This window comes from Musa acuminata, chromosome BXJ3-11 (genome assembly GCF_036884655.1).
Source record: "Musa acuminata AAA Group cultivar baxijiao chromosome BXJ3-11, Cavendish_Baxijiao_AAA, whole genome shotgun sequence".
Lineage (NCBI taxonomy): Eukaryota > Viridiplantae > Streptophyta > Magnoliopsida > Zingiberales > Musaceae > Musa > Musa acuminata.
This window is the reverse complement of record NC_088359.1, coordinates 24145860-24161156: the sequence shown is the minus strand read 5'-3', so window position 1 is coordinate 24161156 and position 15297 is coordinate 24145860. Positions and strand designations below refer to the sequence as shown.

At 37.6% G+C, this 15297-nt stretch overlaps 1 protein-coding gene and 1 long non-coding RNA gene across 7 annotated transcripts; one reads left to right on the top strand and one right to left on the bottom strand.

Moving 5' to 3' along the window:
* The first annotated feature begins 207 nt into the window (after nt 1–207).
* Nucleotides 208–4964, top strand: LOC135653047 (uncharacterized). 3 transcript variants are annotated; one of them, XR_010502283.1, is made up of 3 exons: nt 208–491; nt 2000–2129; nt 4827–4964. It is a non-coding gene; the product is annotated as an uncharacterized LOC135653047 (long non-coding RNA). The 3 variants fall into 3 exon arrangements; XR_010502284.1 differs by lacking the exon at nt 4827–4964 and adding an exon at nt 2388–2655; XR_010502282.1 differs by lacking the exon at nt 4827–4964 and having other exon boundaries at nt 2000–2354.
* LOC135583510 (uncharacterized) lies at nt 4603–14977 on the bottom strand. Of its 4 annotated transcripts, XR_010502281.1 has the most exons (3): nt 14673–14976; nt 5186–8646; nt 4603–5105 (listed from the first exon to the last, which is right to left on the bottom strand). XR_010502281.1 is itself a non-coding variant. In XM_065174469.1 (2 exons), the coding sequence occupies exon 2, from the start codon at nt 8411–8413 to the stop codon at nt 5255–5257; it is 3159 nt and encodes a 1052-aa protein (XP_065030541.1). In that variant the 5' UTR covers nt 8414–8646; nt 14673–14977; the 3' UTR covers nt 4603–5254. The 4 variants fall into 4 exon arrangements, 3 of the variants coding, with proteins under 3 accessions (XP_065030541.1, XP_009383698.2, XP_065030543.1); XM_065174469.1 differs by having other exon boundaries at nt 4603–8646; nt 14673–14977; XM_009385423.3 differs by having other exon boundaries at nt 4603–8646; nt 14811–14977.
* Nucleotides 14978–15297: the final 320 nt, after the last annotated feature.

Here is a 15297-nt window from a genome sequence, read left to right as displayed (position 1 = left end):
ATCCATGAAAAAGCTACGTCTTTTATTCTCTGGAGCAAATCATGGTTTTTATTGCCATTGGAGCTTTCTGCAGTTAATAATACACTATTACACTATATATATATATATATATATATATATATATATATATATATATATATATATATATATATATATATATATATATATATATATATATATATATATATATATTCGATGTGGGTTTGTGGAAGAGCGAGGACTCGAAGAGGGAGGACCGGCGGGAGTGATCTGATTCGGCGGAGCAGAAACCAAATGGGAGTGATCTGATTCGTCGGAGCAGAAACCAAAATCTTAATCTCCATTCTCAAGAACTCTCCTCCTAGGGTTTTACAATGCTTCTCCTCCCCACTTTTCTCCGCCCCCTTCCCATTTTCCGTTGCGGGATCTCACTAGGACGTGGATCCAAACCATCCTCAAGGTTCGATCCGCCTCCTTCAGATGTTTCTTCCATCGCTCGTGAATTGTTGATGGTAAGTAGCTCGCGGGTTATGATTATACGAATCATTTGCGTTCCACGTTGATCTTCTTGCAACTCAAGATTGTTGTAAATTTGCTGGTCATCTTTGTTGTGGTTAGTTATAGGAATTCTTGATCGGCGATGTTCTTCTTGCAACTCAAGATTCTTGGGGCCTGCTTCGGTTCGTCCCCTGGAGGTTCACCGTAGGAAATTGCTTGTAAGAAACTTTTTTGGGATCAATAATTGATCGTAGTTCGTTATAGGAATTCTTGATCGCTATGTGCTGTTTCCTTCGAACTGATCAATGATGACCTTCTTGCAACTCGAGATGCTTGGGGCTTGCTTCCGTTTTCATCCGCTGTAGTTCGTTATAGGAATTTGCTTGTAAGAAAGTTTTAGGGCTCAAGAAATCTTGATCTTGTAATTAAAGAATCTTGGATTTCACTTGCGGAAAAAGAAAAATTAGGGTTTCGATGATTGTTATGCTTACCCTTCCTCCGAGAAGTAGATGTTGGATTAGCGGTTGGAGAAAAGCTAGGTGCTATAAGGTTTTGTTTATTCTTGCATAGAAATGGAAATAAAACAAGAACATTGGACTACATGAAATGTCATGGATTATGGATTACTGAGATATATGAAAAATGCTTGTTATTTTTGTGAGAATGAATAAAGAAATTACATATTGATTATACCAGAATAAGTTCAACTGGGTTGAGGAATGGATCTTATAAGTGGAAGTAGACTTGGAGAACAATCACAGAATTGTGAAGATGGGCTTCGTATCAAGAGACATATTGGGATTGATGTGACTTATTTGTGATGTTATTATGAGGCTTAAAATTCCTTAGACTTGTCTGCTTATACAGACTGATTTGCAGTGATAACAATGACAAACTAATTTCCATGAGGAGATTAAACTAGTCTTTAAGCTATGCCTCCTTTATTCAAGATTTAAGAACATTGTGGTGTTGACTTGTTTATGTCTAATCCTATTAAAAAATTGATAGATCATTGTATACCCTTTATTCATTTCTATAACCTCTGTAGTCGGAGGAAATGATTATTAAAACAAGAGACTTTATTTTAGTGTCTCAACTAAAGAATGTCAATGTGCTCATTCTTAAATTCTTTCTTTATGATATTACATTGCACTGCATTTAAAATGCTTTAAAACTCATATAGGATCATTTAATGTTTCAAGACAATTTTTTCTGTTGTTCACCTTTCTGAAATCTGACCTCCTATCTGTATTCATGCCCCAGTGGGCTTGCCAATCTTTTCTCGAATGCCTAAAACTCATATAAGATAGTTGCCATCGTTAGTATGGTGGGCATAGTAATGACATTCTTCATTAGAACACTATGCATATTCATAAATGCTCTCCTTTCTGTTTTTACTGGATTTTATATGATAGCTTTTGCTAACATTGGCTATAAGTAACTTTGAGTTCTGTCACTTGCCATTCATTTGCAGTATCCTATTATCCATATTGCTTATATATTGTATGCTATGGATTTACAGAAGGGTAAAATTCAGAAGTCGTCTCTTGCTATCTGCATCTTAATGGCATAACTGCTGTCTGGAGCTTTCGTTGTAGGCGATGGGTGTGATATGCATTTCCTCAGCTCCATGAAGGTCACAAATTAAGCAGGTAATTCTCTGCCTGCAATTTGAATTGTGGTAATATGATTAAAAGAAAATTTCAAAAATGGTTTATTTATGGATTCCAAAAGACAATTTTAGCATGGATCTACCTATACATAATATTTACAAAAATACATCTCCTGTTCAGGAATATCAACATTTTAGAAATATTTGTTTAAGAATTTGCACCTTCTTTTGATTTTTCTTTGAAGTAAAACATATCCTTCCTTTTTTTTTTTTCTCGTTTGGTTTGTTTGTCAAGTAGAAGGGACGTGTTCACCTCAACCTACAAATACAATTGAATGGAACAGTCATGAGCTAAACAAAAAAAAAGCCACGCATCAATGGACGATATAATAGACTAACCATCATGAACATCGAACCCTGAGGTCTGTTGTGGCAATGGGGCACTTGGATCTGATCTATCCCTGTATAAATGGCATCCGCTGAAGATTCCAGTTCTGTGAGGACATTTCTATAGAATTCTTCATGGGCATCGGGTAGAATAGCAGGAACTGCAGCCTGTTCCAAGATTTCACAGGTGTAATGATGGGTACTGAGCTTGCTATAACATGTTTGATGAAATGATCAGTGAGAAGCTGCTCCCGCGTTAACAGTCAAGAGCATCTCAGTTGCCGTCCTTACCTGTCCCAGTGACAAGGAACCAAAGGACAAAGAGGTCAGCGACGCAGTGTGTAACTCTGGGATTAATCTCTAAGTGTTTGAATCCCTTACGTGCATCAGAATCCCACAGGGATCGCACATGGCTACCCATCCGAGACGCCAACCGCTTCGACAGTGATCCGATGGTGATAACCGGCGACAAGTGAGCGAACGAGGCCATGGGAACGAAAGCTGCTTCCGCCAAAGACGAAAGCTCGTACGTTCTCGCCGGCGTGGTGAAGATCTGATGTGTCATCAGCATCTGATGATGTTACAGCCTTTGGATCACGTTATAGTATATACATAGTCTACAGTGTTATGAGCTAATTACAAATTATCTAATTAATCAGACCTTGTTAACATCCTGATTTCTAAAATTAAAAAATTTATATTGTAATCTTTAAAATATCTAATTTTATTTATCCAATTATACAATGAAAATAAATGATACAAAGATAATCTTAACGTTTTAGTTGATGATGATAGACGATATTGGTGGCGAACGATGATATCGTTGGGATTGCGGGTGGCTATTATGGATGAGGAGAGTGATGGTGAAAAATGAGGGCCACTTTGTATTTGCATCGACACCGACGCAATTATCAAGCGATCCTTTTATTGCTTTGAAGATGCAAAGTGACATAGCTTATCAATTGCATCAACGTCGATACAGATGTAGAGTAGCATCGCTCTGCATCTATATCAGCAGTTCGACAACTGCATCAACACTAACGTAGATGCCAATCGATGTAAGGGTCGTTCGAGTAGCTATTGTAGACGAAGAGAGTAGTAGTCAGAGGTGAGTGATGTTTTATATTTGTATCAATAACCCTTTCATCGCTAGACAATTACATCGACGCTGACGTAGATGCAGAGCGACGAAAGGGTTGCTTGGCATTTGCATCGACATCAACACAGATGTAAAGCAGTCCTTACCTCTTGTCGCTGCTCTTCTCATCTACAATAGTCACCTATAGCCCCCCAACAACATCTTCGTCTGTCACCATCGACAACATCTGTCATCATCAACTGAAATATTAAAATTATCTTTTTGTTCTTGCTTACCTACAATGTTAAAATAAAGCTATATGTTTTATTTTTATAAATATAAAAATTTTAATATAAATTTATTAAATGAAAATGCTAAAGAGGTCTAAGTAAAAGAAATCAAGTATGACTATCAACCATTTGTATTTACATGAACATTTGTATTTAGATAAAAACTACATGATTGATACGTGCCCAACCATTTGTATTTAGATACGTGCCAAACCATTTCTTACCAATCGATACATGAAAATTTCTTTGTATTTAGATACGTGCCCAACCATTTGTATTTAGATAAAAACTAAGGTTCCCAATTAATATGATTAAGTATATAAATCATCTCAACGGCATCAGATTTGGTTAAAAAAAGTTAGTACGTTTATCGTTTTGCTCCTTACTTACAGATGATTCTCATATATAGCATCAGATTTGGTTAAACAAAAGTCATGTTACTTACCAAAGGAGAGTTGGCCGAATGGGATTAAGAAAACTTCAAAAAAATCTAAATATAAAAAAAAAATCAATTGCTGTCTTGAAATAAGGCTAAAATCTTCATGGAGTAGAATTTTAAATTTAAAATCATTTTTATTCTTACGTGAGATCATTTAAAATTAGGAATAATTTTCTTCTTTTCAGCCTAGTTAACAAAAAAATTTAAAAATAATTACAAAAATCTCTTGTAAGATTATGGGAGAGAAAAACATATGATTAGAGAAATCTTCTCCCCCTCCACAAAGCTTAAGCTTCACATAACAATGGAGATAGATAAATGAATATGAATACAATTCACATGAACTATGTAAATTGAAATATAAATACAATTCACATACAGTTACTGATAATATATTCTTTTTTGTGTTTTACTGTTTTCAACTGCATCACATAATCGTAGCATACATAGGTAATAATAGACACACAATGTCAATAGTTCAGAGAGATTACACACGCCCTGTCGATGATTCAAAGCTTACAATAAATCCCTGTTCACTTTTAGTGCAATCTGTTACCTGCCATCCTCGCTGGAAGTGTTTGATATGCCAAAATTTGCAACCCCAACCAAGCAGACGGTTAATTTTAGTCGCGGAGGAAAGCATGTCACAGATACGAGGGCTCATGCCATCATAGTAACCCAACTTGTCAGTAATGTGAAAAGAAGCCATATAAAGAAAGCAGGCATATGCCACAGGAAGATCCAAAACTAGGAGAATGGCCGTTAGCATCAGTGCCAAGGCTTCCCTCCAAAATTTGTTCAGAACAGCATTCCTGCCAACAACTATACAAGAAACAAAAAGGAACGACTTGATGTATGAGCAGGTACTAAAGTGGGGAACAAAATCATATTTGTTACAGTACCGGAACCTTCATCAGCACTTCCAAGGCTTTTCCCCGGAAACTGCAGCAGGCAGCTTCAAGTTTGATCTCCTAGCTTTTCAGTAGAACATCAGGCACGGAAGCAGGATCGAGCTCCCAGTAGCCACGAAGCTTTCCTCCATTTTCATCTGTTAGCCTGAATGCAGGTATTTGATGAGAGAATCTAATATATTCATTTGTCGGTATCTCCAATTCGGTTGCTGCATTCGTATTTTCTTCAGGTTTAAAAACAGATGTATAGCCATTTACTTTTGTCAAAGGCTTAACTTTCAAGCCACAACCACTACGCTCACAAATCTCCACCACATCATATTCACACTTCTCCAGTTCTGGGAGGCCCCATCCAACACTCCAATTCTTGTACACCGCCCAAATTTCTCCACTGCTCGGATGGATTAGAAAATGGTTCCTTTTGCCAGTTTGTTCGGCCTGTACTAGATGAGAGAAAGTACTAGTCTCCTTAATTATCGAGCTTTGAGGAACAACCTTAAATGTTCCACAACCAATTGGGAAGCCTTCTCGAGACCACCGCCTCTCCTCCTCTAGCATTGGGCAGGCCTCAAGCCATGTAATATGCACTCTAAGCCCTTTTGGTTCCGGTTCGGTCCTCTTTACCAAACCATAGTACTTGGGATATGTATCTACATCACTATAGAATGCCCAAATGTGACCACACTGGACGGTTTCGATCATCTTGTGTTGTTCAAAATTATAAAATTCTGGATCAGGATAGTGATAGATGTCAGGGCTTAAAGATGGTACTGATGAGGAATCATCATCATCATCATCATCGTCATTGATCTTCTCTGCATCTGAGTCACCTCTCTCACTAATTTCTACTTTGGGTGTTTTTGCTTCATTCTGCACATGCTTCCAAGTTTTCACGTCCTGTCCTTCACTAATGTGATTTTGTTCCATATCATCAACTCGGTTTATCCCATTAGATAACATGTCTTGACTTGTCCTCTTCTCTCTTTCCTGCATTATACTGGTTACAGGTTCCTCTTTATCAATTGTGGCATTTAAAGATGAACTGCTGCTCCCACCCAACTTTCTAACTCTTGTTGTCTCATTGTCAAGATTAACAGAAGGAAACATCTGTCTAAAGTTACTGGGAAGTGATGCACAATCAAGTTCCAAAGAACCTTGAGGAATACCTTCTCTTTCAGTTCCACTCAACCTGTATGAAGGAACATTATGTGAAAAACAAAGGATTTCATGGGGTGGAATCACAAACGAGGTCATTCCCTTTCCCGTTGCTCGCATAAACAAGCTCACAGATTGTTCTATCCTTACCAAGGGAATCACACTAATGCCAGTTCCCGATGCAAAATCTGAGAGGACTTCTACTACTTCATATTCATGGAACCTATGCTTGTCTGCATCTGTGCTCCACCAGATATTCCAGCCCTTGAAAAGAGCCCAAACCTCACCTTTTCTAGGATATATAACATAGGAGTTTCTCTTTTCCCCTTTTCTCCATGAAACAACATGAGAGAACGTAAGACAATCTTTGGTGGATTCCGATTTGCCTAGTCTGAAGTTCCCACAAGCAACAGGCAACTCTGCATCAGACCATGTCAACTCAGTTTCATTTACAGGATCGTGCTCAAGCCAAGTAAAGCGCAGCAGGAAACCAGGGGTGCAGACCTTCCTAATTCGAGCATAGAATCGAGGCATCCCATCCTGATCATCATACACTGCCCATATCTGATCAACAGCAAATTGACTTGCATCTCTGAGTTTATCAAAGTTGCCAAATTCAGGATCAGGGTAAACAAAACATCCCATAGGAGGAAAGGCCTTAGGAATTGACCCAACAATTGATTCAGCTCCATGCCTGAACTTCTGATGTTCGCTAGTCCCTTGTTGACTTTCATAGGCCTGTTCATTTCCATTCGGCAACTTATTTTCATACATGATGTCATCTTCATTATTCAGTCTGGTTTTAGCAACACCTGTCCCGTCGTCTTCCAAATTAACACCTTCAGCACTGGTTCTGCATGATGGTTCTTCAAACCTACCAGCTTTACAGGATGACTCATCTTTACATCTTTTACTAGGGGCTACAAAGGAATTGCCACCATTACCATCTTCCCTTCCATCTTCATTATAAGAGACATACTGCTTCTGCCTACTCGATCTTCGTGGGCCAGATGTAGAAGCATTCTGCTTTACAGGAGGCCCATCATCCACATTTTTTGTGTCTTCACTATCACTGCCATCTGCATCACTAAACTCTAAAACAACCTTTCTCCTCCTCTTCTTACTAGCATTAGTAGTTTTCGGCTTAGCAGCCTGCTGTCCCTTATCAACTTCAGTGACATTTACTGCATTAGCTGCCCCAACCTTAGCATCCACATGAATATTCTTTCCCATGTTTAAAGTTTCACCAACACAATCTTGGTTGAATACTGATCTTCCACAAGCATCCTCCTGAAACTTCATGTCAGAAGAGGTATTTCTAAATTGGCTTTGTTTATTTATATTATTAGCTTGCTCAACTGGAATCTTTTTCTCTAGATTTTTATTACTATTCCATGGGTTCCCAGCGGAAGGCACAACTTTGGCATTTAAATCATATGCAACAAAAGTATTCAAGCAATTCTGACAGCGCAGGGCTCTGTTTAAAATGCTTCGATAATACTGGTATCTCATTCCACAAACGGGGCAAATTGTCCAGAATGTCTGGGTAGAACTGAAAGGAGATGGCTGATTAAACCCACTAGAATTCACCGTCCTAAGATTGTTTTGGGCATGAGGATTCATCCTTGAATACTGAAAAGGCTTCATTGCAGGGGCACTTTTAATGTTAGCATTTCTTTTGAAGTCATAAAGGCGCCTTTTTTCTTGATCAGACAATACCATATGTGCTTCTCCAATTAGTTTGAAAGCGGCTTCAGCACCTGAAAACTTGTTCTTATCAGGATGTAGCAAAAGAGCAAGTTTCCGATATTGTTTCTTAATAGATAAATCATCAGATGTTGACTCCACTTGGAGAATTTTGTACCAATCCATTTCACCATTAACTCTAGCTCCAGCAGAGCAATGAACATCACAGACAGTTAACATCTGAGAGATGTTCTCAATGTCAGGAAAGAGCTGTTGGGCCTTAAGAGCAATCTTTTGTGCCCCCATAAAATCTTTGTTCTGCATCTTTTTCTCTGCAAGATGCTTGGCTCTAATAGCTTCTTCCTTGTTACAGTCCATTGTGATATAAGAATGAAAGAGTGCACTATAGATTCTTCATGCAAGAAGTTTGAACCAGATAAATTTATGCTTCTTGTTCATGTTTGCCTTTTTTCTTTCAGAAAGTGAGCTGAAATCTATCTGTATGTCTGAACCTTCTATTTCAAATAGTTTCTTTCAGCAAATTAGACCGCTGGATGCAATTGACTGTTGCCCTTAACGATACTTAAAATTATGCAACAAAATTCATTCACCTGCATCATAGAAAAGTATTACTCAAAATTTATAACTTCAAAAGGCAATTGCCAACAGCAAAGATGCACAAAAGAGAGTTGACTAAAGCAATGCATCAAAATAGATCTAATTGAACTCATTAAGGATAACAAAATTTCTGTGTCAGAAAATCACTTACCTGCACCTTAAGCTTTAAAAGGACTTCCGACCAACAAGCTTTTACACCAAACAGGTTATATTCTAATGCATGTTATGGGAAAAAATAAACAGATTTCAACAGCAGTTATTTTTATTTAAAAAAATCTTCCAGTCTTGATGACAAAAAGATTATCTACTGTGATAAGTGCTTCCAATCAACTGCGAGCAAGAAATAAAGCATATATAATAATTTCATTGTATATAGAAAGCAGATATTCAGACTATATTAATGGTCTCAAGAGAGTTTACTACTGCACAGTTTCTGAAGCGATACTCCACTTCTTTTTCCATTAACTTTCTGTCAGCCAACTCTCAGTAGTCTGCATGGCATTCCAAGATGTTTCATCAAATCTTTGTCCCTTTTTATTTCCCCATTAAGCTTCTATGCTCCATCAAATAAAAGTTTGTTGCAGATGTCTCTTCATTGTTAATCTCTATCATCTGTTGCAATCCAATGATTGGGTAACCAAAATTTTCAGGACATAGATACAAGGTATACAGTTTCAAATGATACCGCCCGGTACGTACCAATCCAATAGTAAACCAGTACACGGACTGCTCGCTACTGGGTGGTATATATATATATATATATATATATATATATATATATATATATATATATATATATATATATATATATATATATATATATATATATATATATATATATATATATATATATATATATATATATATAGGCGGCATCGCCTCACCTGGGGAGAAGAGAAGCGACATCGCACATTTTTAAAAAAAAATTATATATATATATAGGCAAGAAGAGAGGCAACATTGCCTCGCGTGGGGGAGAAGGGAGGCGACGTCGCTGAAATTTCTTTTTTTTACTTTTCACACATACACACACACACACACACATATACCGTTCATATATATATGTATATCGCTTGGTATACAGTATCGTACCGAGAGAAGGTCGAAACTTCGATACGGTATGATATTTCAATCCTTGCATAGATGTAAGTGTTGTTATCCTAAAATTTGATTCAAACAAGAAATTTTCTCAAAATAAAACAGAAACAAATTAGCTAATAGTTCTTAGCAGAAGCTGGCAAAAATTACACAAACATGATCAAAGAAAAGATGGTTCTAGTTAGAAACCAAAGATCATTTAATATGATCAAATTGAAAATACAGACTTCTATAGTATTGTGCAAATATAATATGCCTCATTTAGCGAAGCATTTCATACAAAGTCTACACTTTATAACAAAAAAGAAAGTAAAGATGACGTTGATATAGATGTCAAGATAACAATAAGATGGAGAGTCATAAATGACTGCTTGAAAATTAGCTAACGGTAGTTGCAACTATGAATAAAATAAATTCTCAAGTGCACAATAAAAATACGCTTTATTTGTAAATTAAAGGATAAAAAGGACAATTAGAATAAACAAAAAAGATCTAATGATTTTTGGAACAAGTATGTCGAAAGGATTCATGTAGATAAATCAGTGTTTTTAAAAGAGCTAGGCGCCAAGCTCCCAAAACACCCAAAGTGCTAAGCACTCGCCCGAGAAAATCAAGACACTGTAAACTATTAAAATATAAAAGATATATAATATAATTGATAAATATGATTATATAAATAAAAATGCAACATTAAAGTGAATTTTTTTATGAATTTTCTGTATTGCTTTGTACACTTGCCATTAATCCTAAAACCTAATAATAGTTTTAAATAAATAGAGATTAACAGTGATAAATAGGGACTAATAACAATTCTAAATAGTGATAAACAGTGTTAAATAAGGATTATTAATTCTAAATAAGAATTAGTTCTAAATAGGCAAATAGTTCTAAGGATTAATATCAATTTCAGTTTGTTATATGGTAACAATAGTTTTAATATCAGTTAAGGATTAACAATCCACTGTTAATAGTATTTAATCCACTGTTAACAACAGTCATAACAATAGAGGGGGAAAAAAGGAGACTAATGAAAGGACGTGGGGAGGAAGAGGACGACGATGACGGAGGAACCTTTGAACGGTGGTAGCATTGGCGTTGGAAGCTACGACCAATGACAACAATGATGGAAAAAGTTACGGAAGGCGGCAACAATGACAGAGGAAGTTGCGGATGACGACGTCAAGGGCAAAGGAAGCTTCAAATGTGTTCGTTGTTGGCGAAGGAAGCTACGATCTTGTCCTGCATCAATGGAGGAGTTGCACACAGAGGCAGCGAAGGGAACTACGCACAAGACCTACAGTAGCAAGAGCTTCACACCTATTTGTCGACAGCAAAGCGCCAGACCTGTGTGTCGACGACTTTGGCAATGGTGGGATTAGTGGTGAGTCGAGGTGGTTCCTAAGGTTTATGGGTTGAGCGCTGTGCACAGGGGAGGAGGGTTGTGTTACTGTTACTATTTATTGTGCTTAGGTGGTTCAATTGAACCAAGTTATTGTTCAACCGAACCAAAGTTGACTATCTTATTCGATTGCTCACCTTCAACCGGGCGCTTGCCCGAGGCACCTGGATTTAGGCAAGCGCCCAATGATTGAGCGCCCTGGTGATGCTTCACTGAAGCCCGTCGCCCGACAACTATGCAATGCTAGAGCGCCTAAGCAAGCACCTAAGCATCTTTTTAAAACACTAAGATAAACTCAAATGATTGGGAGCTAAGAGCCATTCTCACAATTTATGTTGTTTGCTTATTTGTCTAAAAACAGAGAAGCCAAAAACATACCCATAGATTTAGATCAAAATCTGGCAGCAGGAAATTCAAAAGTTTGTTATGGCTATTACATTTTCTTGGTAATATTTCACTAGTGATGGTTCAATAGTTTCAATCTCATAGTTTCTCAGTATGAATCCCAAATAACCAATTAGAAAAAAAGGAAACTACTTATGTTTAGTAGAGATGTAAAAAGCTATAGAGTTAATAATATGAATGAATTACCACAAACTCATACGGTCATGGCCTAACAAATTTATACACATTAAAACTCTAGAAGTCCTTTCCACTTGATTTTTTCGGTCACTAGAGAATTCAAAATTATTTTCCTCCATGAATCATCTTAACCATAATTGAAAACCTTCAATCTGCAAGTAAGTCCTCCCACCTAATTTTAGGTGTCATTAAGCATTCAAAACTATTTAATTTCATGAAGTCATCTTAAGTGAAATTGAAAAACATCAGCCCTTAGTTCCGCAGTCACACCCCATAATAGCAAATAACCAAAAGGGAAGGTGACTTCCAATTAGTGCTTCCTTCTCCTGAAAATTAATGACATTGCAAAAGTTTGGGCCTCAGAAATTCAAAAATAAAAGATAGGAGGATGGAAGAAACAAATTTGGCAATCTAAATGGATTAGTAAGTGAAGGGATGTGGAGATAAAATAGGCAACTATTCATTGAATTCTACAATACAGTCATTCAGGAAGCGCCTAAAACAGCAATGCCAATGAGACAGAGAAAAAGTCAATTAATTAAAACGAAGGTTCAATAATCTGATGGTCAGGATCTTTCATGTCAAAACAACTGTCTGAAGATCTGGAAAGTTTCACCAAGGGTTGAGAGTAGCAGCATAAAAAGCTTGGAATTGGACTTAGGAGTGTAAAATATATTGATGAAAGAGACACATAGCCCTGCAAAAGTTTTTTGCAACAGATCATACAAGGTCGACATTTTGCTTCCCACGATACAATAAGAATGTTTACTGCAACCCTTGAAACCAGACTTGCACAAATTGAGGAACCATGATAGCAACAGGACTAATGAGAACAACTTACACGTCTACAATCAAAATCTCCTCTAAATGTACTATAAATTCATCACTACTGCAAATATAAACAGGAGAAAGCAAACGATGGTCAATCACAATGAGTTAAAAGTCCTCAAAAACTAGAACCTTAAAATCTTAAATGACATCAACCAGAAAAATGCTTCAATTCATTGAAAAACAATTCGATCAATTACTATGCACAAGAAAACCCTCCAACAACCATAATACCTCATCTTGGTAAATACAAATATACTACAGAATAGATTTGGCAGAATTGGATTGTTCTTTACAGATTACAACTTGATATGCCAGATTCCAACACCAAACCCAACTAGATAAATTCCACTTGATGGATCTTTTTCAACCAATAAGCTCTTTCTAGAGCAACATCCCTAGTTAAATCAAAAGCCATCAGTTTCTTGTAAAACATCCTCCTTTACTTGTGCTACTAATCCTAATTCAGTCACCTTGTATAACCATGGAATTTGTAAACCTCCCTTGAGCATTCTCTGATCTATTAATGTTTCACCTAATCAATTCACCTTTTTGTACATGTTACCTAACTACCTATCTTTCTGATCCATAACTAGAATATTGTTGTTTGTCACTAGTTAGCATGATAGGTTCCTACAACATGTCTTCATCTTCTAGATTGGTTCAATAGAATTGCCACATAGATATCAGGTGAATATTAAAAGGCTCCCTGTAAAATTATCCATATGTCAATAAATCAATCAAATTATTCAGGGGAAAATCGGTTGTCTTCAGCAAAAGTTGGAATTAACTCCAAAGCACCAGACATTGGAAGTTCTGTTAGTCTTTGGATAATTAAGTCTGAGATGCATATTACAGAAAGCCTAACAACCTTATTGACATTGGAACATATGAAAACATGACATTTTAAGATTTGTCACGGTCTGGGAACTATATCATACAAACTATGCATTTCAGTGAAAATCCATTAAATCACTGCATACATGAACTTAAAGAATTATGCATCTTGTATATTTCTTAAATTCACAATCTAAATCTAACTTCTCGTTATCTTTTGGGAGCATCAATAAACACCTTATGGAAAATCTAATATCCTAAATTTAGCATCCAAATCAAGAATAAGATGATAAAACAAAATATCACACACACATCAGGGAATCATAAGTTCTCAATATACACAAGTCTCTTCGGAAGACATTCTAGAAAAGATGCATACATAAACAAGTAATTATAATGGTAGTAGCCAAACAGCATATTGGCGCAAACACAAAAACAAAACTTGAAAACGTAATATTTATTTATTTTTCTCATAAAAGTCATGATGTCTAGATACATTAAATTTGCTGTTCTCTGACGTTGTACTTCAACTTTGGATGTCACATAAATTAGATAATGGTCATGCATAGAACTCAAGGTAGTATGTCTTCCTAAAGTGTAAGAGGCTTACTAGCAGAAAAAAGTGAACAAGATCACTAGGAGCGCAGAAAGACTTTGGAAACCATCGTCTTATGGTCATAAAAATTGTCGTTTCTGCCTGATCAAAGGTACCAAACAAAACAGCACAACCACCTTAAGGACAGTGACATTCAGCAAATACTATCATCTCATGGGCTAAGCACATCCGTGAATAGCATACAGGCACCTAAAAGCGGACTGATGACAACATAATAACTAATAACAAGGCGAATCCCCAAATTCACTTCTCGATGGTCCAAGCTTCATGATGCACAACTGAATATTGAAAATGCCAATGTAGCTCCTATTGCAAATTAGATGAAGTTACTCTGCAGAATGAATGCATGCATATGCATATTTGCACATAAATAGCCATCGAGCATACGGTCGTGATTTCGACGGACCAGTCAAAAGAAGCAGAATATCTCTACTTAATGGGAAAAAACGTACTGCTCTAAGAACAACTATCTTCCCTAATTCGATGATGAAACAAATAAAGGTAGCAAAGGAGAAAGGGGAAAACGCAATCAGACTAACGATCTCAGCTCCATCGAAGAAACGAGTGACGAAACCAAATCCCACCAAATGGAACGAGCGAAGAACGAAACCCTAAATAAATTCGGTTTCTTCATTTTCCAACCCTAAATAAATTCTTACCAAAGGGCCGAAATATCCAACCCCAGGCACTAGATGATCTGCGCTGCAGCGAAGAAGGCGCTACTTCGCAGCCGGCCAAGTGACCAGGAGACGGAAACTAAAAGAGGGATGCGGCAGAGAGATCGAGAAAATCCTGACCGGAGACTTGCGGGAGGTCGGGGACGCCCGCAAGGGTGAACTTCGGCGGCGGATGGAGGCGCCGCAGCCGCCCTCACTCGGAACCCTAAAGCGGGCAGCAGTAGCGAGGAGCGAGAGGGAGATATCTCGGGAGAACCGAAAACAAAATTTGCCCGGCAACGGTGTGAGTAAACGCAGCGGAACCCAAAAAGGAGCGAGGGGAGTGGGGGGGAACAGCGTGGCCGCATCCTGTCGTAGTGCGGCGTGAAATTTGCACCGTCGGATGCGAGATTCGATGCACGGTACTGCGTTCGGATCCGCGACTACTGAGTCAAGCGGCAGAGCGTCTTCGACCGAGCCGTGTGTGGGCGGGGAAAGACAAAACGACGATGGACGGTCGGGATCAAACCCAAGCACTCCGTTTCGTGGCATGTAGTATGTACATTGGAGGATTTGGTGAGGTAGGAGATCAAGTTCCCGTGGGTCATGATGTGATGAGAAATAATAG